Source organism: Pseudophryne corroboree, chromosome 4 (assembly GCF_028390025.1).
Source record: "Pseudophryne corroboree isolate aPseCor3 chromosome 4, aPseCor3.hap2, whole genome shotgun sequence".
Classification (NCBI taxonomy): domain Eukaryota; kingdom Metazoa; phylum Chordata; class Amphibia; order Anura; family Myobatrachidae; genus Pseudophryne; species Pseudophryne corroboree.
In genome coordinates this window covers 795,669,088-795,689,507 of record NC_086447.1, presented here as the reverse complement: position 1 = coordinate 795,689,507, position 20,420 = coordinate 795,669,088, and the positions used below count along the sequence as shown (strand labels likewise).

Below are 20,420 nucleotides of genomic sequence, written 5' to 3'. Positions count from 1 at the left end.
CAGACAGCTTGTAATTGGTTGTTGCAGAATGCACTGTTGATGTTGATTTGTACTTTCTTCATTGCTTGAGCATATATTATGCTTTTTTGGGTGTTTACTTTAAACAGATAGTTTTTTGTATTTTTGTTTTAGTATGGGGAGTTGTTTCTGATACATTAGAGAAGAGTTTTGGGATTTACCGACACATAATAGTGAAAGCAAACAAAACAAATGTCTAAACACAGGAATAATTGTATGCTAATGCTACTGGTGCTGACCTGCACATATCCTACATTAAATTGCAGCTTTGCATATTCGTGCCTTTGCTACTTCTTGTTCAACGCAAATTGCACCCTTGTTTTGGGACACAATTGCAATCAACTCTATATATCTAGGTCTAACTTTTTCCTCTTTTCCCTTTAGATCGCAAGCTCTAATGAGCAGGACCCTCTTCATTCTTTTGCACTGGATTGTTTTAGCATATGTTGTCTGTGCATCTTTTACAAACTGTACAGTAATTTATAGGAAATGTTGGTACTTTATAAATAGATTATAAAACTGTCCGGACAATGAAATGGCTCTCTATAGTATTATTATAACATTACTTTCTTGAAAACACCTCTACTGAAATGCAAGATTTCTATTCTCTATGTATTTCCCACCATTGAGCACCAAAATGTCATGATGCCATGATCTAAGGTATTAAAAAATCTCAATGCTGAGAACCAATTGTCAGGGACATGCCTCACCTGTGCATGACTGACAAGAAATGCTACTGTAAGGTTTCCTAACCAGGCACTCACATACCTGTAGGCTACAGAGTAGCTGATTTACTCTCCATATCAGCCACTGACATCCTCACACCACTTCTGGCTACAACCACGCATTATTCTTAATGTTAGTAGGGACCTAAACTTACTCACAAATGCAGTACCCTCTATGGTATCTGGCAGTCAATGAAATACTTTGCAGTCTAGTATTCGACAGTTAACATGGCTATAAAATTATCTGAAGGCTAACAATTGTGCTAGACCACAGGGACAAAAGCTTATTAAGTTTAAGATTTAATATACAAACAACAGATCAGTTCTTGGTTACAAAACGGATATTACAATATGACATGCAATATTCTGCAAAAACACAATTTTAAATAAAAAGAAAAAACATAATGGGGTAAATTTATTAAAGCTTCTAAAACAGAGAATTGGTAGCCAACATGCACTGTATCTAACTAGTACTGTAACCTGCACTATATCCAAGCCGCACTACAACCTGCACTGTCTCTGACCCACACTGTATCCAACCCACACTGTATGCGACCTGCACTATATACAACTATATACATACAATGAATTCCACCTACACTATATCCGACTAGCCCTGTATCTACCTGCACTGTATCTGACCCACACTGTAACCTGCATTGTATCTGACCTGCTCTGTATGCAACCTGCACTGTATCCGACCAGCGCTGTATCTGACTACCACTGTAACCTGGTCAATATTTAACAGTGTCCCAAAGTATTCCGCACTGTACTGCGCCAATACGGAATGCTGTTTTTTTTTGTGATTGGGGAGATTTTGGGTAGTTGCTCAACAAAAAGGCTGATCGGGGCTTTACATGGGCACAGGGTGCCAGTCAGCAGTGACCCAGGGCCCCAAGGAGGGAGGTACAGACTGGGCACTAAAAATAGGGTTCACTACGGCTGGCCGGCGGTCGGGCTCCCGGCGACCAGCATCCCGGCGCCGGGAGCCCGACCGCCGGCTTACCGACAGCTTGGCGAGCGCAAATGAGCCCCTTGCGGGCTCGCTGCGCTCGCCACGCTACGGGCACGGTGGCGCGCTACGCGCGCCACACTATTTTATTCTCCCTCTATGGGGGTCGTGGACCCCCACGAGGGAAAATAATTGTCGGTATTCCGGCTGTCGGGCTCCCGGCGCCGGTATACTGAGCGCCGGGAGCCCGACCGCCGGCAAACAGAAGACCACCCCTAAAAATATGCATGTGATGGGGACATGTGCACTTGTGTAGAATGCATCAATGTCTGCTATTGCTATTTTACACATGGTTTCAGGTTTTTTTTACTTAGTTGTTTGGTAGCTACTGTAGAGCAATGATATTCTACACCCGATTCTAGGGAAATTTCTGTGTTGGATTGTTTTCTATTGATAGTACTTGCAAGTTGGTTTGATCGGTTATTGCTAATACATTACTAATTTGTAAAACATTTTTAAACAGAAATAACTGCTGTGTGTTTGTGCCGCTGCTCTGTTGCTTAGCCAGGCTTTGGCCTATGTTGGTGAGGTGGTCAAAATTGACTGGAAATGAGTGGAAATGAATGTTATTGAGGTTAGTAATACTGTAGGAACAAAAACAAAATTCTGAAATTTTAGCTGTTTTTATGATTTTTCTAACCAAATACAGATTCAAAAACAAAACCCGCAAGGGCGGTTTTGGCAAAACCAATCTATATCCAAAACACAAAGGAGATACAGATCCAAAACCCAAGATTTGGCCTGGCGCACACCCCAAGTAATTAGTCATAATTACATGGCTCAGTAAATGATAAATAGTTCTATTTGCTGCATGTACAGCTCAGTCCGACAGTTATGAATATGCATGTAGAGAACATAAAAACGGATTATAACTGAGCTTTTTATATGAAGTTGTAGTTTTATATGTACTTTTAGTGTTAGGACATGTGGTGTACTACAAGCTCTTTGTTCTCTCGTTGACTGTGAGAGACCACCATAAGGTCTAGGAATGTGTAAAATTCACCAAGCCAGATCACATCTTATGTCAAGAAGGAATGCTCTACATTCAATAACCTTTGAAGCAGAAGTGATTTAAGAGAGGTGGGTGATCGTGTGCAGTTTCAGGGCGCCCCTCTTCCCTCTCGCTGGCGCAGTAAACAAGTAGACTGACACTGTGCTAGAGTGTGCAGCGCAGGTCTCCGGGAACATGGGCTGCTGCCATTTTCCTGGTGATAATAACCATAATAAATATGCCCATGATTTGAAACTGGACTATTACACACTGTTGAATGCCAGCTGCTGCAGAATAAACAGGTATTTCCAAAATTAGATATACACCCCTAGAGGCCAAGTTAACTTCTTTCATGGACAGTAATCAGAATATTAATGATGTAGGATATTTGAAGAAAATTCCCTTCTGGCTATGCCCTGCTCTTCACAATTAGTGCCTAATGTTCTGACAACGGAGATATAAAACAAAAAAAAAATTATGTGCGACTTTAATTTTCTTTTAAAAGCTAACACCATTGTGCCAGGCAGGTAGGCTCCGGGTTAATACGTGGAGGGTTATTAATGTTATAGAGTACTGTGAGCATCGTAAATCTCCATTATTAGTTCTGTCTTTGGATGCTGAAACAGACTTCATTGGGGCTTTTTGTAGGCCACATTGCGCTGTTTTGGCTTTCAGGGTTGTATACTTGATTCTATTCTTGCGCTTTACTCTTCTCCGTCTGCTACAGTATATGTTGATGGATGCCTCTCCTTGGAGTTTGATATTACTAATGGTACGCGACAAGGATGTCCTTTGTCGCCTCTTATTTTTGCTATCGCGATTGAGCCTCTGGCTGAGAGAATTAGATCATTAGATTCTATTCATGGTCCCTTCATTGGAAATACTTCCTATAAGATTAGTCTTTTTGCAGATGATATTCTTTTATGTTTACTGAAACCAGAAGTTGTACTCCCTCAACTCATCTGTAATATACTGTACCTCAACTGCATTCAGTACTCAGAAGTATCTTACTATAATGAAAGTCTTCGAGGAACTGACTAAAGAGTGGATGCTACAGGAAGTATCTTGGTTGGGGCGTATAGCAGCTGCTAAAATGGTGCTTCTACCCAAGCTGATGTATCTATCGTACTATACCTAAACCTCTCCCTGGATCTCTTTAAAATAAATTTGACCGAACTCTTATTAAATATATTTGGAGAGGTTCTAGACCCGAGATTGCTAGGAATACTATCTTTCTCAACCTAGAGTAGGTGCTGCCTTTCCAGATTCTGAAACATATTACTCCGCCTGTATACTAAGCCAGATCAGAGATTGGTTTCAACCGGATTCCTTGGGTGATTATTGAAAGAGCTATGATGTTTCCATTTAGTCTCCCAGTTTTGTTATGGTTGTCCACAACCGTAAATACTTCCCAAATAAAAACATTTAAAGCGGTGTCCATGTTTGGCGTAAATTTATATCCTCTAATAAGGAAACGTCATTACCATCCCTAGAGCTTTCTTGAAAAGCTATAGCTGCTCTGATTCCAACCTTGCAATTTGACTCCTGGGCTGTATTGTGTTTAACCTCCTTGAAGGATGCGATTCAGGAGGATGATCTGGCCTCTTTTTTTTCCATCCAAAGTGAGTTTAATGTCTCGCCCCAGGACTTTTATAAATATTTACAGCTGAGACATTGGCTGCAGAGCTTTGTCTCGTTGCCATTGGACAAATTGTCCCTTCCCCCACTAATGATGTCTCGGCTCAAATCTTCACCGCAGAAAGGGACTCTCTCTTGGTGGTATCAGAATCTGCCCTCCCAAGACAAATGGGAAAAACACCTTTCTCAAACTCTGATTGAGGAGGATTGGGACATCAATTTTAAAACTTGTTTCAAGATTTCTAAATGTGTTAATCACTCCAAGATGTATTATAAACTGATGCATAGGACCTACTTCAGTCCACAGCGGCAACACAAGATATGACCCTCTGTAGCCCAGTTTTGCTGGAGGAATTGTGGCTTCATAGGAGATATCTATCACATCTTCTTTTCACCTTAAGGTACCTCTTGTGATAATTCCGTTCTTTTTGTTGCCTGTACCAATCAGTGCCTCAGTAATTAATTAGTAGTGCTATAATCAAATTGTTTTGATTAATACAAGAGCAATCACCTATTTACTGCCTCCAGACGGATGCACGGATAGGTAGTTTGTCATGTATAATATATAGATCACCCTGATGATGCCCATAGAGTCACTGTTACTATGGTAACATTCTATATGACGCCGGAGGTGCGTCACTTCCTGTGACACCTGAGCCGGAGGTGCGTCACTTCCGGTAACGCGATCGCGATTATATCGCAATGCTGTTACCGGGGAACATGATTTATGTGGCACCCAGGAAGTGTGGTGGGAACTGAAAATGTGCTGGGCGGAGAGGTTTAGTGATTTTACATGTTACTATGGAGACTTAAGCAATGCCATGTTTCTATTAGATGGTGTTTGATGAGGCACAGATTGGAATAGGTAACATAGGTGTTTGTAATGATTGGGTGTGGTTGTGGGTATATAAGATGTAGTGGATTTGTTGTGAACATGCATGGATGGCTTCTATGACATTTGCATGGCTCCTGGACCCTGATGAAGGTGCTGTGGCCCTGAAACAGCTGTTGGTGGAGCTGCGAACTGGTAACATGCATTGGAACCAATATTCTTTTGTTCATTGACTGCCTATCCATTGAATTGCACAATTGCACGTTGTCACTGGCGTGCGCAGCACATTTTATTAGGGGGTGCACCGTCGGAGGGGTGTGTCTAGCACCGCCTTTTGGATGTGTCTAGCACCATCTATTGATGGTCAACGCATATAAAATATCCACCCTTGTACCAATCCTAATAAAGCAGATACATTGTCATATGTTGTGGTGTGTACCAAACAAACACCCCTGATGGCACTCACTGCAATTACAGTTCTCCTCCTCAGCCTGGTCTGGCTCCCCCTCTCTTTCCCCTGCAAGCTGCAGTCACTCACTGACACTGACAGTCGCAGACTAGTTACTGCTGCTGCTGGAAAAACGAGTGACGTGTCAATGCTGCTGCTGACCGCCTGCCAGTATTGAACTTGTCTTCCTCACGTCACATCACACTGTTTTTGTACGTGGAGGTGGATCTGGGAATTTGAAAGCCAATGGCAGTGGCACCCTTGATTAACCCAGGCGTCCGGTCTGTAGTGCAGTCCTGACAGGGTGCAGCGCAGAGGGGACAGTAATCTGCCTGCTCGGCAATTGCTGCATCAGACATGTGAGATTGGGGTGCCGGACATTAGGGGGTGCCTGTGCGCACCAGGCACCCCCCCTGCGCACACCTATGCACGTTGTACTTTATTTCCAAGATAATTATGGATTAATAATAAAAGGAACTTTTTTCTGCTACTTTAGGTGTGCTGGTACAAGTGGATTTTCTACTTTTGCTACATATCACATCTTCTGGGCATGCCCTGTCCTGCAGCTGCTCTAGAAGGAGGTATTTACTATGATTAGTGAAGTACTGAGAATTGTGGTTTCTGCAGAACCTTTGATGGCTTTATTTCATTTCTACCCAGGAAAAATGTCCCAAGGTGACAGGTACCTCATGGGACATATACTGACAGCAGCCAAGGCCTCTATTGCCCAGTTGTGGAAATCCCGTCTAATTCATAATATTACAATTATTACAAACAAAATCCATAAGCATTATTTATTTGAAACGGCGGAAAGTGACTATTCTTCCTCTGCCTCATCTTGTCACATGAAACATTTCCATTGGGGACAGTTTAGAGAATGAATGGGCCATTCTACCATTTATAGTGCTTCTATAGATTTGAATGTCTTGAATTCCCCTAGTTTTTACCCTTAAGATGTTCTCTCTGAGCTGAGTTAACGTGTGAAACCTGATCGCTTTTTTTTGTTTTGCAGGCTTTGGCCCCTCTGATGTAAGACTTGTCTGGCAAAACACCCCCACCCCCCAGCATTCTGTATTTCCTATTGTCTTTTTTAAGTCTTACTTTGTTTTGTTTTTGATTTTTATATGTTTGTTGAAAACTAATACCCAATAAATATTATTGGGGAAAAAAACCCTAACACCATTTAAGAATGTATGTAAAAATCTAAGGTTATTAACATTAATGCTAATTAACCTGAATTTAATCATTGACTACTAGACCTACCAATAGTTTCTTATGGGAACATGGCAATATCTTAGGGCATAGAGTGCGATGAGGATAATTTAGTATTTTGATATGCACGTATTGTGATATTTATGATATGACTTTAATATAGCATATTCTTATTATATTTGAGGGCCATTGGTAAGTCTTCAGCAATCACATGCTGTATCCTTTGTTTGGAGTCTTTTAGGTCATAAAAACATGTTTGGTAGAACTACAGTGTATGTCAACTCAAATTTCTTTGTGTATTTAAATTAATTTAAGAAATAATGATTAAGTAAGTCTGCAACAGAAATAATATAAATATAATTAAATGCTTTCTTCCAACACACATGAATATAAACATTATTGGTCAGACTTACCCAATTATTGGGAGGTATAACCCGTCCTTCTGTAATTTGGCAGTCATGCCAAACATAGTAGTCTGTATATTTATCAGTCCGATTCCTACTTAACTGGAACCAATTGTGTTTATCGCTGGTGTGATTTGGAATTAGGTCAATTATTATTTTAATACCTACAGTACATAAGAAGAAAGTGATTTTATAAGACTGAGACACGTTGCCACGGAAAGCGGTTTGGAATGAGAAATACAATCTCACCTTTGTCATGGAGTGCAGCAAGCATATTATCAAAATCAGACATGGTTCCAAAGCTTGGGTCAACATTTCGGAAGTCATCAACAGCGTATTGAAAATCTTTCAGTGTGGATTTGTAGAAAGTGGCGACCCAGACGGTTTTCACATTAAGATAGACAAAGTGATCTATCTTTTCTTGTACTCCTGAGAGGCGAAAAAATAAATGTAGTAGAATAATGTGGATATTTCTCTAGCCAAAAAATACAAGAAGTTTGGAATTAGTGGCAGATTTAATCTATGGGATCAGGGCCAGATGAAAGGAGGGGCAACAGAGGGATTCGTCCCAGGCCCCCCACATATTTGGGGCACCCACACATTGCTATTTCAACCAGCGGAGATCACCCTCGGCGGCTCAGCTGTTAATTAACAGCTGCCGCCATGGAGCCCTGGCTCCGTATACATGCAGTCACGCGGGATATTAAAGTCCTAACTGTCAGTCACAGACACAACAAGCAGTCCCAATAGGAGGTGCTTCTTTTCTCTGGGACTGGCAGTTCAGGTTGCGATAAGCAGAAAGCTGGCTTTCTGTAGGAATCCACTTCCTGCCTGATCTTCAGCCCTATCTGACTTCTGTGGGCTGTAGCCTATGCAGCAGAGGCGTAACTAGAGTTTTCGGAGCCCAGGGCAAGATGAAGAGTGGCGCGCCCCCCCCCCCCTAAAAAAAACAAACACACCAAAAGAAGCATGTACGCGCGCCGCAGGCGTGTGCGGTGAAAAAATGGGCGTGACCACGCACCAGAAGGGGTGTGGCCACTGAAAATGCCCCACAGTGCCAGTTACAATGCCCCACAATGCCAGATACATGCCCCACAGTGCCAGTTACACTGCCCCACAGTGCCAGTTACAATGCCCCACAGTGCCCAATACATGCCCCACTGTGCCAGTTACAATGCCCCACAGTGCCAGTTACAATGCCCCACAGTGCCCAATACATGCCCCACTGTGCCAGTTACATGCCCCACAGTGCCAGATACATGCCCCACAGTGCCAGTTACATGCCCCACAGTGCCAGTTACATTGCCCCACAGTGCCAGATACATTGCCCCACAGTGCCAGTTACAATGCCCCACAGTGCCAGCTACATGCCCCACAGTGCCAGCTACATTGCACCACAGTGCCAGTTACATGCCCCACAGTGCCACATACATTGCCCCACAGTGCCAGTTACATTGCCCCACAGTGCCTGCCCTCCCCCCCCCACTCACTCACCGCTTCTTCCCGTTCCCTTGTGGCTGTGCTATGTGAGGGGAGGAGAGCGCAGCACAGCACCTCTCCTGCCCCTCACCGCTCCAGGTCTCCGGCGGCGGCTATGTGGCGCCGGTTCGCTAGCCAATCAGAGCTCGCAGACCGGCAGCCAATCAGGAGCCGGTCCGCAAGCTCTGATTGGCTAATGCCGCCGGAGAACGAACACACGCGCTGGTGCTGGCAGCTGCGGTGAGGGGAGGGAGACACACTGCGCTTTCCTCCCCTCACATTGCGGCGCGACGGGGCGAGTGGGGCATGATGCCCTGGCCAGCAGCGGCGCCCCCCTCTGCTGGGCCTGCCAAGGCGCCCAGGGCATGAGCCCCACTCGCCCTACCCTAGTTATGCCTCTGCTATGCAGTCCATAGAAGCCAGGGTTTTACACGTGTACATTCGCACTGTCGCGCCTGGCATATCTAGTGCGCAGATGCCAGGACCTGAGGCTGCCTGTCTCCTCTCCAGGTATGGAGGTAGCGGCAGCCCCCCTACTACACTTAGGTTACAACCGAGCTGGTTATAATTACTCTATTTAATTTTAAATTACCTGCTTGTTGCCAGGGGTTTCATGCACTGGGTGTCATGCTTTGTTGCCAGGGGTTTCACGCACTGGGTGTCACGCTCATTGCTCGGGGTTTCACGCACTTGGTGTCATGCTCATTGTCAGGGGTCTCACGCGCTGGGTGTCATGCTCATTGCCAGGGATATCATGCACTGGGTGTCATGCTCATTGCCAGGGGTATCATGCGCTGCCTGTCATGCTCGTTGCTAGGGGTTTCATGCTCTGGGATCCTTGCTTGTTGTCAAGAAGGTGCTTAAAGAGCACCCTTGGGTGTCATGCTTATTGCCAGGGGTTTCACGCACTGGGTGTCATGCTCGTTGCCAGGGGTATCATGCACTGGGTGTCATGCTCATGGCTAGGGGTTTCAAGCTCTGGGATCCATGCTGTTGCCAAGGGGATGCTTACACAACATCCCTGAACCCTCCCCCCCACAGAGAGAGAGAGAGAGAGAGAGAGAGAGAGTGGTTTCATCCCCCCTTACCTTCAGCCGGGAGCATGGGACTGTCTGTGAGGGCTGCAGGGAGCGTGACGTTGGAGTCGTGGTCACACTCCCTCACAGCAGCAGCACCGCATTTGGCCCGCACCAGTACGTGTTATCTCCCGCTACAGGAGAGGAGGGGGTGACGGTGCAAGTTTATCCCTGGGGCTGCTGTCTGTGTGCAATGGGCTGTGCAAGGTGTCTGGAGGCGGGGACACCGGCGGCTCAGTCCTGCACTGGCTGATTATGGGGTAATGTGTGTAGAATTTTGAAGGAAAAATGAATTTATTTCATTTTGTAATAAGGCTGTAACATATGTGGAATAGATAGATAGATAGATAGATAGATAGATAGATAGATAGATAGATCTCTATCTATCTATCTATCTATCTATCTATCTATCTATCTATCTATCTATCAAAGACAGTGTTAAGAGAAACCAGACTGCTGTAAGAGGATCTTTTAGAGACACAGACTTGCTATTTCACATCAATAAATCACTCTCAAAGTACTTTTATTACAATAACTCACAGTATTTTGTAGCATTAATAACTGCATATAATTGCCTTTTTTTCCACGGCATGGCCCATAACACATAATAGCTGAAGGTTCTCACATCTTATGATGTAGTCATAATTTTCACATGTTTTTAGTTTTATCTGCTAGTGCTCTTGCTATTTCAGATACAGTTGTCCGGTTATTTTATCTAGACTAGTCATAAGCCTGTGATCTCAATGTTGAAATGGTTATGGCTCAGTAGAGATCCTCTACTAGTAAATGTAACATCTCCTGCCTGCATAACATGGATAATTCCTGTTGGGTGCAACATCTTCCTATAATCACCCCTCACAGAGACAGAGGTCTGGGGCACTGAGCAGTATATAAGGTTAAGGTTCTTGTTATGTATACTGTGGAAAGGGCAATGCCATAATGTATTATGCTATGTAATAGCTGCTGGAAGGGTCAATCTCTATAACTTTAGCATACCTCCCAACTTTCTGTCCTTTTGGAGCGGGACACTCGTGCGGCGAATCCGCGCGCGTTCCCGAAAAGGGGGAGTGGCCTACGGAAAAGGGGCGTGGCTTTGCTGGAGGACCCGCGATCGCGAGTCACGCCCCCGTTTTCGTCACTGAGGGGGCATGCCCAGCGCTCTGTGAGCAGCTGGCATGCTCCCTCTCCCTCTGACTCCACTGAATAGACGCTGTGCGCATGCGCACAGCGTCTATTCACCGCTGCTCTGCTAAGCAGAGCAGCGATTGACAGAGCCTCCAACTGCCCCCCCCACCGCGGGACACTGTGGCACGCGGGTGGGACAGTGGGACAGTCCCCAAAAAACGGGACTGTCCCGCGAAAATCGGGACAGTTGGGAGGTATGCTTTAGTGAGTCCTTGACTACTGGAAACAATAGGCCTAATTCAAACCTGATTGCAGCAGCAAAAATTTTCTTTAATGGGCAAAAGCATGTGCACTACAGGGGGGGGGGGAATAGATATAACATGTGCAGAGGGAGTTAGATTTGGGTGGGGTATGTTCAAACTGAACTCTAAATTGCAATGTAAAAATAAAGCAGCCAGTATTTACTAGAGATGAGCGGGTTCGGTTCCTCGGAATCCGAACCCGCCCGAACTTCAGCTTTTTTTACACGGATCCGAGCGACTCGGATCTTCCCGCCTTGCTCGGTTAACCCGAGCGCGCCCGAACGTCATCATGACGCTGTCGGATTCTCGCGAGGCTCGGATTCTATCGCGAGACTCGGATTCTATATAAGGAGCCGCGCGTCGCCGCCATTTTACACGTGCATTGAGATTGATAGTGAGAGGACGTGGCTGGCGTCCTCTCCGTTTAGAGAAGAAATAGATAGGAGAGTGAGAGTGAGACAGTGACACTTCATTTACTGGAGCTTAGGAGGAGTACTCAGACAGAGAGTGCAGAATTTTGCTGATAGTATTAGTTAGTTATACTAGTGACTGACCAGTGACCACCAGTGCAGTTTTATATTATTTAATATAATCCGTTCTCTGCCTGAAAAAACGATACACAGTGACTCAGTCACATACCATATCTGTGCTCAGCCCAGTGTGCTGCTGCATCATCTATGTATAATATCTGACTGTGCTCACACAGCTTAATTGTGGGGGAGACTGGGGAGCAGTTAGGTTATAGCAGGAGCCAGGAGTACATATTAAAAAATTAAACAGTGCACACTTTTTTTCTGCAGGAGTGCCACTGCCAGTGTGACTGACCAGTGACCTGACCACCAGTATATAGTATACTATATTGTATTGTGAATGTCTGCCTGTAAAAGTTAAACACACGTCGTGTGACTTGTGTGGTGTTTTTTTATTCTATAAAATAAAAAACTCATTCTGCTGACAGACAGTGTCCAGCAGGTCCGTCATTATATAATATATACCTGTCCGGCTGCAGTAGTGATATATATATATTTTTTATATCATTATTTATCATCCAGTCGCAGCAGACACAGTACGGTAGTTCACGGCTGTAGCTACCTCTGTGTCGGCACTCGGCAGTCCATCCATAATTGTATACCACCTACCCGTGTTTTTTTTTCTTTCTTCTTTATACATACTACATCTCATTATCATCCAGTCTATATTAGCAGCAGACACAGTACAGTACGGTAGTCCACGGCTGTAGCTACCTCTGTGTCGGCACTCGGCAGTCCGTCCATAATTGTATACCACCTACCCGTGGTTTTTTTTTTCTTCTTTATACATACTACATCTCATTATCAACCAGTCTATATTAGCAGCAGACACAGTACGGTAGTCCACGGCTGTAGCTACCTCTGTGTCGGCACTCGGCAGTCCGTCCATAATTGTATACCACCTACCCGTGTTTTTTTTTTCTTCTTTATACATACTACATCTCATTATCATCCAGTCTATATTAGCAGCAGACACAGTACAGTACGGTAGTCCACGGCTGTAGCTACCTCTGTGTCGGCACTCGGCAGTCCGTCCATAATTGTATACCACCTACCCGTGGTTTTTTTTTTCTTTCTTCTTTATACATACTACATCTCATTATCAACCAGTCTATATTAGCAGCAGACACAGTACGGTAGTCCACGGCTGTAGCTACCTCTGTGTCGGCACTCGGCAGTCCATCCATAATTGTATACCACCTACCCGTGTTTTTTTTTCTTTCTTCTTTATACATACTACATCTCATTATCATCCAGTCTATATTAGCAGCAGACACAGTACAGTACGGTAGTCCACGGCTGTAGCTACCTCTGTGTCGGCACTCGGCAGTCCGTCCATAATTGTATACCACCTACCCGTGGTTTTTTTTTCTTTCTTCTTTATACATACTACATCTCATTATCATCCAGTCTATATTAGCAGCAGACACAGTACAGTACGGTAGTCCACGGCTGTAGCTACCTCTGTGTCGGCACTCGGCAGTCCATCCATAATTGTATACCACCTACCCGTGGTTTTTTTTTCTTTCTTCTTTATACATACTACATCTCATTATCATCCAGTCTATATTAGCAGCAGACACAGTACAGTACAATAGTCCACGGCTGTAGCTACCTCTGTGTCGGCACTCGGCAGTCCGTCCATAATTGTATACCACCTACCCGTGGTTTTTTTTTCTTTCTTCTTTATACATACTACATCTCATTATCATCCAGTCTATATTAGCAGCAGACACAGTACAGTACGGTAGTCCACGGCTGTAGCTACCTCTGTGTCGGCACTCGGCAGTCCGTCCATAATTGTATACCACCTACCCGTGGTTTTTTTTTTCTTTCTTCTTTATACATACTACATCTCATTATCATCCAGTCTATATTAGCAGCAGACACAGTACAGTACGGTAGTCCACGGCTGTAGCTACCTCTGTGTCGGCACTCGGCAGTCCGTCCATAATTGTATACCACCTACCCGTGGTTTTTTTTTTCTTTCTTCTTTATACATACTACATCTCATTATCATCCAGTCTATATTAGCAGCAGACACAGTACAGTACGGTAGTCCACGGCTGTAGCTACCTCTGTGTCGGCACTCGGCAGTCCATCCATAATTGTATACCACCTACCCGTGTTTTTTTTTTCTTTCTTCTTTATACATACTACATCTCATTATCATCCAGTCTATATTAGCAGCAGACACAGTACAGTACAATAGTCCACGGCTGTAGCTACCTCTGTGTCGGCACTCGGCAGTCCATCCATAATTGTATACTAGTATCCATCCATCTCCATTGTTTACCTGAGGTGCCTTTTAGTTGTGCCTATTAAAATATGGAGAACAAAAATGTTGAGGTTCCAAAATTAGGGAAAGATCAAGATCCACTTCCACCTCGTGCTGAAGCTGCTGCCACTAGTCATGGCCGAGACGATGAAATGCCAGCAACGTCGTCTGCCAAGGCCGATGCCCAATGTCATAGTACAGAGCATGTCAAATCCAAAACACCAAATATCAGTAAAAAAAGGACTCCAAAACCTAAAATAAAATTGTCGGAGGAGAAGCGTAAACTTGCCAATATGCCATTTACCACACGGAGTGGCAAGGAACGGCTGAGGCCCTGGCCTATGTTCATGGCTAGTGGTTCAGCTTCACATGAGGATGGAAGCACTCAGCCTCTCGCTAGAAAACTGAAAAGACTCAAGCTGGCAAAAGCACCGCAAAGAACTGTGCGTTCTTCGAAATCCCAAATCCACAAGGAGAGTCCAATTGTGTCGGTTGCGATGCCTGACCTTCCCAACACTGGACGTGAAGAGCATGCGCCTTCCACCATTTGCACGCCCCCTGCAAGTGCTGGAAGGAGCACCCGCAGTCCAGTTCCTGATAGTCAGATTGAAGATGAAGATGTTGAAGTACACCAGGATGAGGAGGATATGGGTGTTGCTGGCGCTGGGGAGGAAATTGACCAGGAGGATTCTGATGGTGAGGTGGTTTGTTTAAGTCAGGCACCCGGGGAGACACCTGTTGTCCGTGGGAGGAATATGGCCGTTGACATGCCTGGTGAAAATACCAAAAAAAATCAGCTCTTCAGTGTGGAGGTATTTCAACAGAAAAGCGGACAACAGGTGTCAAGCCGTGTGTTGCCTTTGTCAAGCTGTAATAAGTAGGGGTAAGGACGTTAACCACCTCGGAACATCCTCCCTTATACGTCACCTGCAGCGCATTCATAATAAGTCAGTGACAAGTTCAAAAACTTTGGGCGACAGCGGAAGCAGTCCACTGACCAGTAAATCCCTTCCTCTTGTAACCAAGCTCACGCAAACCACCCCACCAACTCCCTCAGTGTCAATTTCCTCCTTCCCCAGGAATGCCAATAGTCCTGCAGGCCATGTCACTGGCAATTCTGACGAGTCCTCTCCTGCCTGGGATTCCTCCGATGCATCCTTGCGTGTAACGCCTACTGCTGCTGGCGCTGCTGTTGTTGCTGCTGGGAGTCGATGGTCATCCCAGAGGGGAAGTCGTAAGCCCACTTGTACTACTTCCAGTAAGCAATTGACTGTCCAACAGTCCTTTGCGAGGAAGATGAAATATCACAGCAGTCATCCTGCTGCAAAGCGGATAACTGAGGCCTTGACAACTATGTTGGTGTTAGACGTGCGTCCGGTATCCGCCGTTAGTTCACAGGGAACTAGACAATTTATTGAGGCAGTGTGCCCCCGTTACCAAATACCATCTAGGTTCCACTTCTCTAGGCAGGCGATACCGAGAATGTACACGGACGTCAGAAAAAGACTCACCAGTGTCCTAAAAAATGCAGTTGTACCCAATGTCCACTTAACCACGGACATGTGGACAAGTGGAGCAGGGCAGGGTCAGGACTATATGACTGTGACAGCCCACTGGGTAGATGTATGGACTCCCGCCGCAAGAACAGCAGCGGCGGCACCAGTAGCAGCATCTCGCAAACGCCAACTCTTTCCTAGGCAGGCTACGCTTTGTATCACCGCTTTCCAGAATACGCACACAGCTGAAAACCTCTTACGGCAACTGAGGAAGATCATCGCGGAATGGCTTACCCCAATTGGACTCTCCTGTGGATTTGTGGCATCGGACAACGCCAGCAATATTGTGTGTGCATTAAATATGGGCAAATTCCAGCACGTCCCATGTTTTGCACATACCTTGAATTTGGTGGTGCAGAATTTTTTAAAAAACGACAGGGGCGTGCAAGAGATGCTGTCGGTGGCCAGAAGAATTGCGGGACACTTTCGGCGTACAGGCACCACGTACAGAAGACTGGAGCACCACCAAAAACTACTGAACCTGCCCTGCCATCATCTGAAGCAAGAAGTGGTAACGAGGTGGAATTCAACCCTCTATATGCTTCAGAGGTTGGAGGAGCAGCAAAAGGCCATTCATGCCTATACAATTGAGCACGATATAGGAGGTGGAATGCACCTGTCTCAAGCGCAGTGGAGAATGATTTCAACGTTGTGCAAGGTTCTGATGCCCTTTGAACTTGCCACACGTGAAGTCAGTTCAGACACTGCCAGCCTGAGTCAGGTCATTCCCCTCATCAGGCTTTTGCAGAAGAAGCTGGAGACATTGAAGGAGGAGCTAACACGGAGCGATTCCGCTAGGCATGTGGGACTTGTGGATGGGGCCCTTAATTCGCTTAACAAGGATTCACGGGTGGTCAATCTGTTGAAATCAGAGCACTACATTTTGGCCACCGTGCTCGATCCTAGATTTAAAGCCTACCTTGGATCTCTCTTTCCGGCAGACACAAGTCTGCTGGGGTTGAAAGACCTGCTGGTGAGAAAATTGTCAAGTCAAGCGGAACGCGACCTGTCAACATCTCCTCCTTCACATTCTCCCGCAACTGGGGGTGCGAGGAAAAGGCTCAGAATTCCGAGCCCACCCGCTGGCGGTGATGCAGGGCAGTCTGGAGCGACTGCTGATGCTGACATCTGGTCCGGACTGAAGGACCTGACAACGATTACGGACATGTCGTCTACTGTCACTGCATATGATTCTCTCACCATTGAAAGAATGGTGGAGGATTATATGAGTGACCGCATCCAAGTAGGCACGTCACACAGTCCGTACTTATACTGGCAGGAAAAAGAGGCAATTTGGAGGCCCTTGCACAAACTGGCTTTATTCTACCTAAGTTGCCCTCCCACAAGTGTGTACTCCGAAAGAGTGTTTAGTGCCGCCGCTCACCTTGTCAGCAATCGGCGTACGAGGTTACATCCAGAAAATGTGGAGAAGATGATGTTCATTAAAATGAATTATAATCAATTCCTCCGTGGAGACATTGACCAGCAGCAATTGCCTCCACAAAGTACACAGGGAGCTGAGATGGTGGATTCCAGTGGGGACGAATTGATAATCTGTGAGGAGGGGAATGTACACGGTGATATATCGGAGGATGATGATGAGGTGGACATCTTGCCTCTGTAGAGCCAGTTTGTGCAAGGAGAGATTAATTGCTTCTTTTTTGGTGGGAGTCCAAACCAACCCGTCATTTCAGTCACAGTCGTGTGGCAGACCCTGTCACTGAAATGATGGGTTGGTTAAAGTGTGCATGTCCTGTTTATACAACATAAGGGTGGGTGGGAGGGCCCAAGGACAATTCCATCTTGCACCTCTTTTTTCTTTAATTTTTCTTTGCGTCATGTGCTGTTTGGGGAGGGTTTTTTGGAAGGGACATCCTGCGTGACACTGCAGTGCCACTCCTAGATGGGCCCGGTGTTTGTGTCGGCCACTAGGGTCGCTTATCTTACTCACACAGCTACCTCATTGCGCCTCTTTTTTTCTTTGCGTCATGTGCTGTTTGGGGAGGGTTTTTTGGAAGGGCCATCCTGCGTGACACTGCAGTGCCACTCCTAGATGGGCCCGGTGTTTGTGTCGGCCACTAGGGTCGCTTATCTTACTCACACAGTCAGCTACCTCATTGCGCCTCTTTTTTTCTTTGCGTCATGTGCTGTTTGGGGAGGGTTTTTTGGAAGGGCCATCCTGCGTGACACTGCAGTGCCACTCCTAGATGGGCCCGGTGTTTGTGTCGGCCACTAGGGTCGCTTATCTTACTCACACAGTCAGCTACCTCATTGCGCCTCTTTTTTTCTTTGCGTCATGTGCTATTTGGGGAGGGTTTTTTGGAAGGGCCATCCTGCGTGACACTGCAGTGCCACTCCTAGATGGGCCCGGTGTTTGTGTCGGCCACTAGGGTCGCTTATCTTACTCACACAGTCAGCTACCTCATTGCGCCTCTTTTTTTCTTTGCGTCATGTGCTGTTTGGGGAGGGTTTTTTGGAAGGGCCATCCTGCGTGACACTGCAGTGCCACTCCTAGATGGGCCCGGTGTTTGTGTCGGCCACTAGGGTCGCTTATCTTACTCACACAGTCAGCTACCTCATTGCGCCTCTTTTTTTCTTTGCGTCATGTGCTGTTTGGGGAGGGTTTTTTGGAAGGGCCATCCTGCGTGACACTGCAGTGCCACTCCTAGATGGGCCCGGTGTTTGTGTCGGCCACTAGGGTCGCTTATCTTACTCACACAGTCAGCTACCTCATTGCGCCTCTTTTTTTCTTTGCGTCATGTGCTGTATGGGGAGGGTTTTTTGGAAGGGCCATCCTGCGTGACACTGCAGTGCCACTCCTAGATGGGCCCGGTGTTTGTGTCGGCCACTAGGGTCGCTTATCTTACTCACACAGCGACCTCGGTGCAAATTTTAGGACTAAAAATAATATTGTGAGGTGTGAGGTATTCAGAATAGACTGAAAATGAGTGTAAATTATGGTTTTTGAGGTTAATAATACTTTGGGATCAAAATGACCCCCAAATTCTATGATTTAAGCTGTTTTTTAGGGTTTTTTGAAAAAAACACCCGAATCCAAAACACACCCGAATCCGACAAAAAAAATTCGGTGAGGTTTTGCCAAAACGCGGTCGAACCCAAAACACGGCCGCGGAACCGAACCCAAAACCAAAACACAAAACCCGAAAAATTTCCGGCGCTCATCTCTAGTATTTACCCTGTACAAAAACAATATGACCCACTCAAATCTAACTCTCTCTGCACATGTTATATCTGCCCCCACCTCACCCCCCGCAGTGCACATGGTTTTGCCCATTAGAGAAAGATTTTGCTGCTGCGATCAGGTCTGAATTAGGCCCAATGTTCTGTGAAAAAACTGGCATGTCTTTGTGCGTACACATCCTGTAACATGTTTTTTAAAAGACAAGTTGGGAGTCTTAAACAAAAATGATAATGACATAGCGGACACACTAAATTAGTTTTTTTCAATAGTATTTCCTAGAGAGAACCCAATTCAGGGACTAACACATAATCTCAATAATGAGAATATCCCACTGATAGGTACTTATTTAAGTGAGGAAGTAGTCTGTGACCGATTAAAATATTTAAAGATTAATAAGTCACCAGGTCCTGATGGTATTCACCCAAGGGTTCTAATGGAGCTTCACTCTGAACTTGCAAAACTGCTATTTTTGATCTTTAAGGATTCAGTAATATCAGGTATGGTTCCCAAAGACTGGCGTATAGCGGAAGTAGTGCCTATATTCAAAAAGGGAAGTAAAGCTGAACCAGGTAATTATAGACCAGTTAGTCTTATATCTATAGTGGGGAAAGTATTGGAAGGTATTCTAAGAGATAGTATTCAGAAGTTCCTTGAAGTCAATAAGGTCATTAAACGGAATCAACATGGGTTTATTAACGACAGATCCTGTCAAACCAACTTACTTGGCTTTTATGAAACAGTAAGTGTAAACCTAGATCAGGGTGAAGAGGTGGATGTAATCTTTTTAGATTTTGCCAAAGCATTCGACACTGTACCACACATGAGACTTATCTACAAGCTACAAGAAACAGGGCTAGGAAGCACAATATGCACTTGGGTCAAAAACTGGTTAGATAATAGGGAGCAGCGCGTTGTGGTTAATGGATCTTTTTCAAATTGGACTGAAGTGCTAAGTGGTGTGCCGCAAGGCTCAGTATTAGGACCGCTATTGTTCAATATTTTCATTAACGACCTAACAGAAGGTCTAGAGGGCATGGTGTCAATTTTGCAGATGATACCAAATTGTGTAAAGTTATAAATGCGGAGGGGGATGCTGAGCCGCTTCAGAACGACTTAGTTAAATTAGAAGCTTGGGCAGCGAAATGGAGAATGCGCTTCAATACAGACAAGTGTAAGGTAATGCACTGTGGTAACAAGAACAAAAATAACACCTACCTACTAAATGGGGTAAAATTAGGGGATTCTGTACTGTAAAAAGGACTTAGGTGTCCTCATAGATAGCAAACTAAGCAGTAGTACCCAAAGTAGGACTGCAGCAAAGAAGGCTAATAAGATATTAGCATGCATAAAATGGGGAATTGATGCTAGGGACGAGAGTATTATACTCCCATTATATAAATCACTTGTGAGGCCACACCTTGAATTCTGTGTACAGTTCTGGGCACCTTACTACAAAAAAGGATATCCTGGAGCTAGAAAAGGTTCAGAGGTGGGCGACCAAACTAATTAAGGGTATGGAGACGCTGGAATACGAGGAAAGGCTTGCAAGACTAGGCATGTTTACACTGGAAAAGAGGAGATTAAGAGGGGAC

The 20,420-nt window shown here is 45.2% G+C and overlaps 2 protein-coding genes across 6 annotated transcripts in view; one reads left to right on the top strand and one right to left on the bottom strand.

Annotated features, from left to right (window-relative positions):
* Positions 1–20,420, bottom strand: part of SLC3A1 (solute carrier family 3 member 1) — a 67,530-nt gene that overhangs the window by 34,734 nt on the left and 12,376 nt on the right. For both annotated transcript variants that reach the window (XM_063918372.1, XM_063918371.1), the window contains exons 2-3: positions 7,530–7,709; positions 7,290–7,444 (exon numbers count right to left, since the gene is read on the bottom strand). In XM_063918372.1, coding sequence (XP_063774442.1) covers positions 7,290–7,444; positions 7,530–7,709 — 335 coding nt within the window. The remainder of the gene's footprint in view (positions 1–7,289; positions 7,445–7,529; positions 7,710–20,420) is intronic.
* PREPL (prolyl endopeptidase like) overlaps positions 1–20,420 on the top strand; it is a 180,007-nt gene that overhangs the window by 154,346 nt on the left and 5,241 nt on the right. The gene's annotated exons all lie outside the window — the stretch shown is intronic.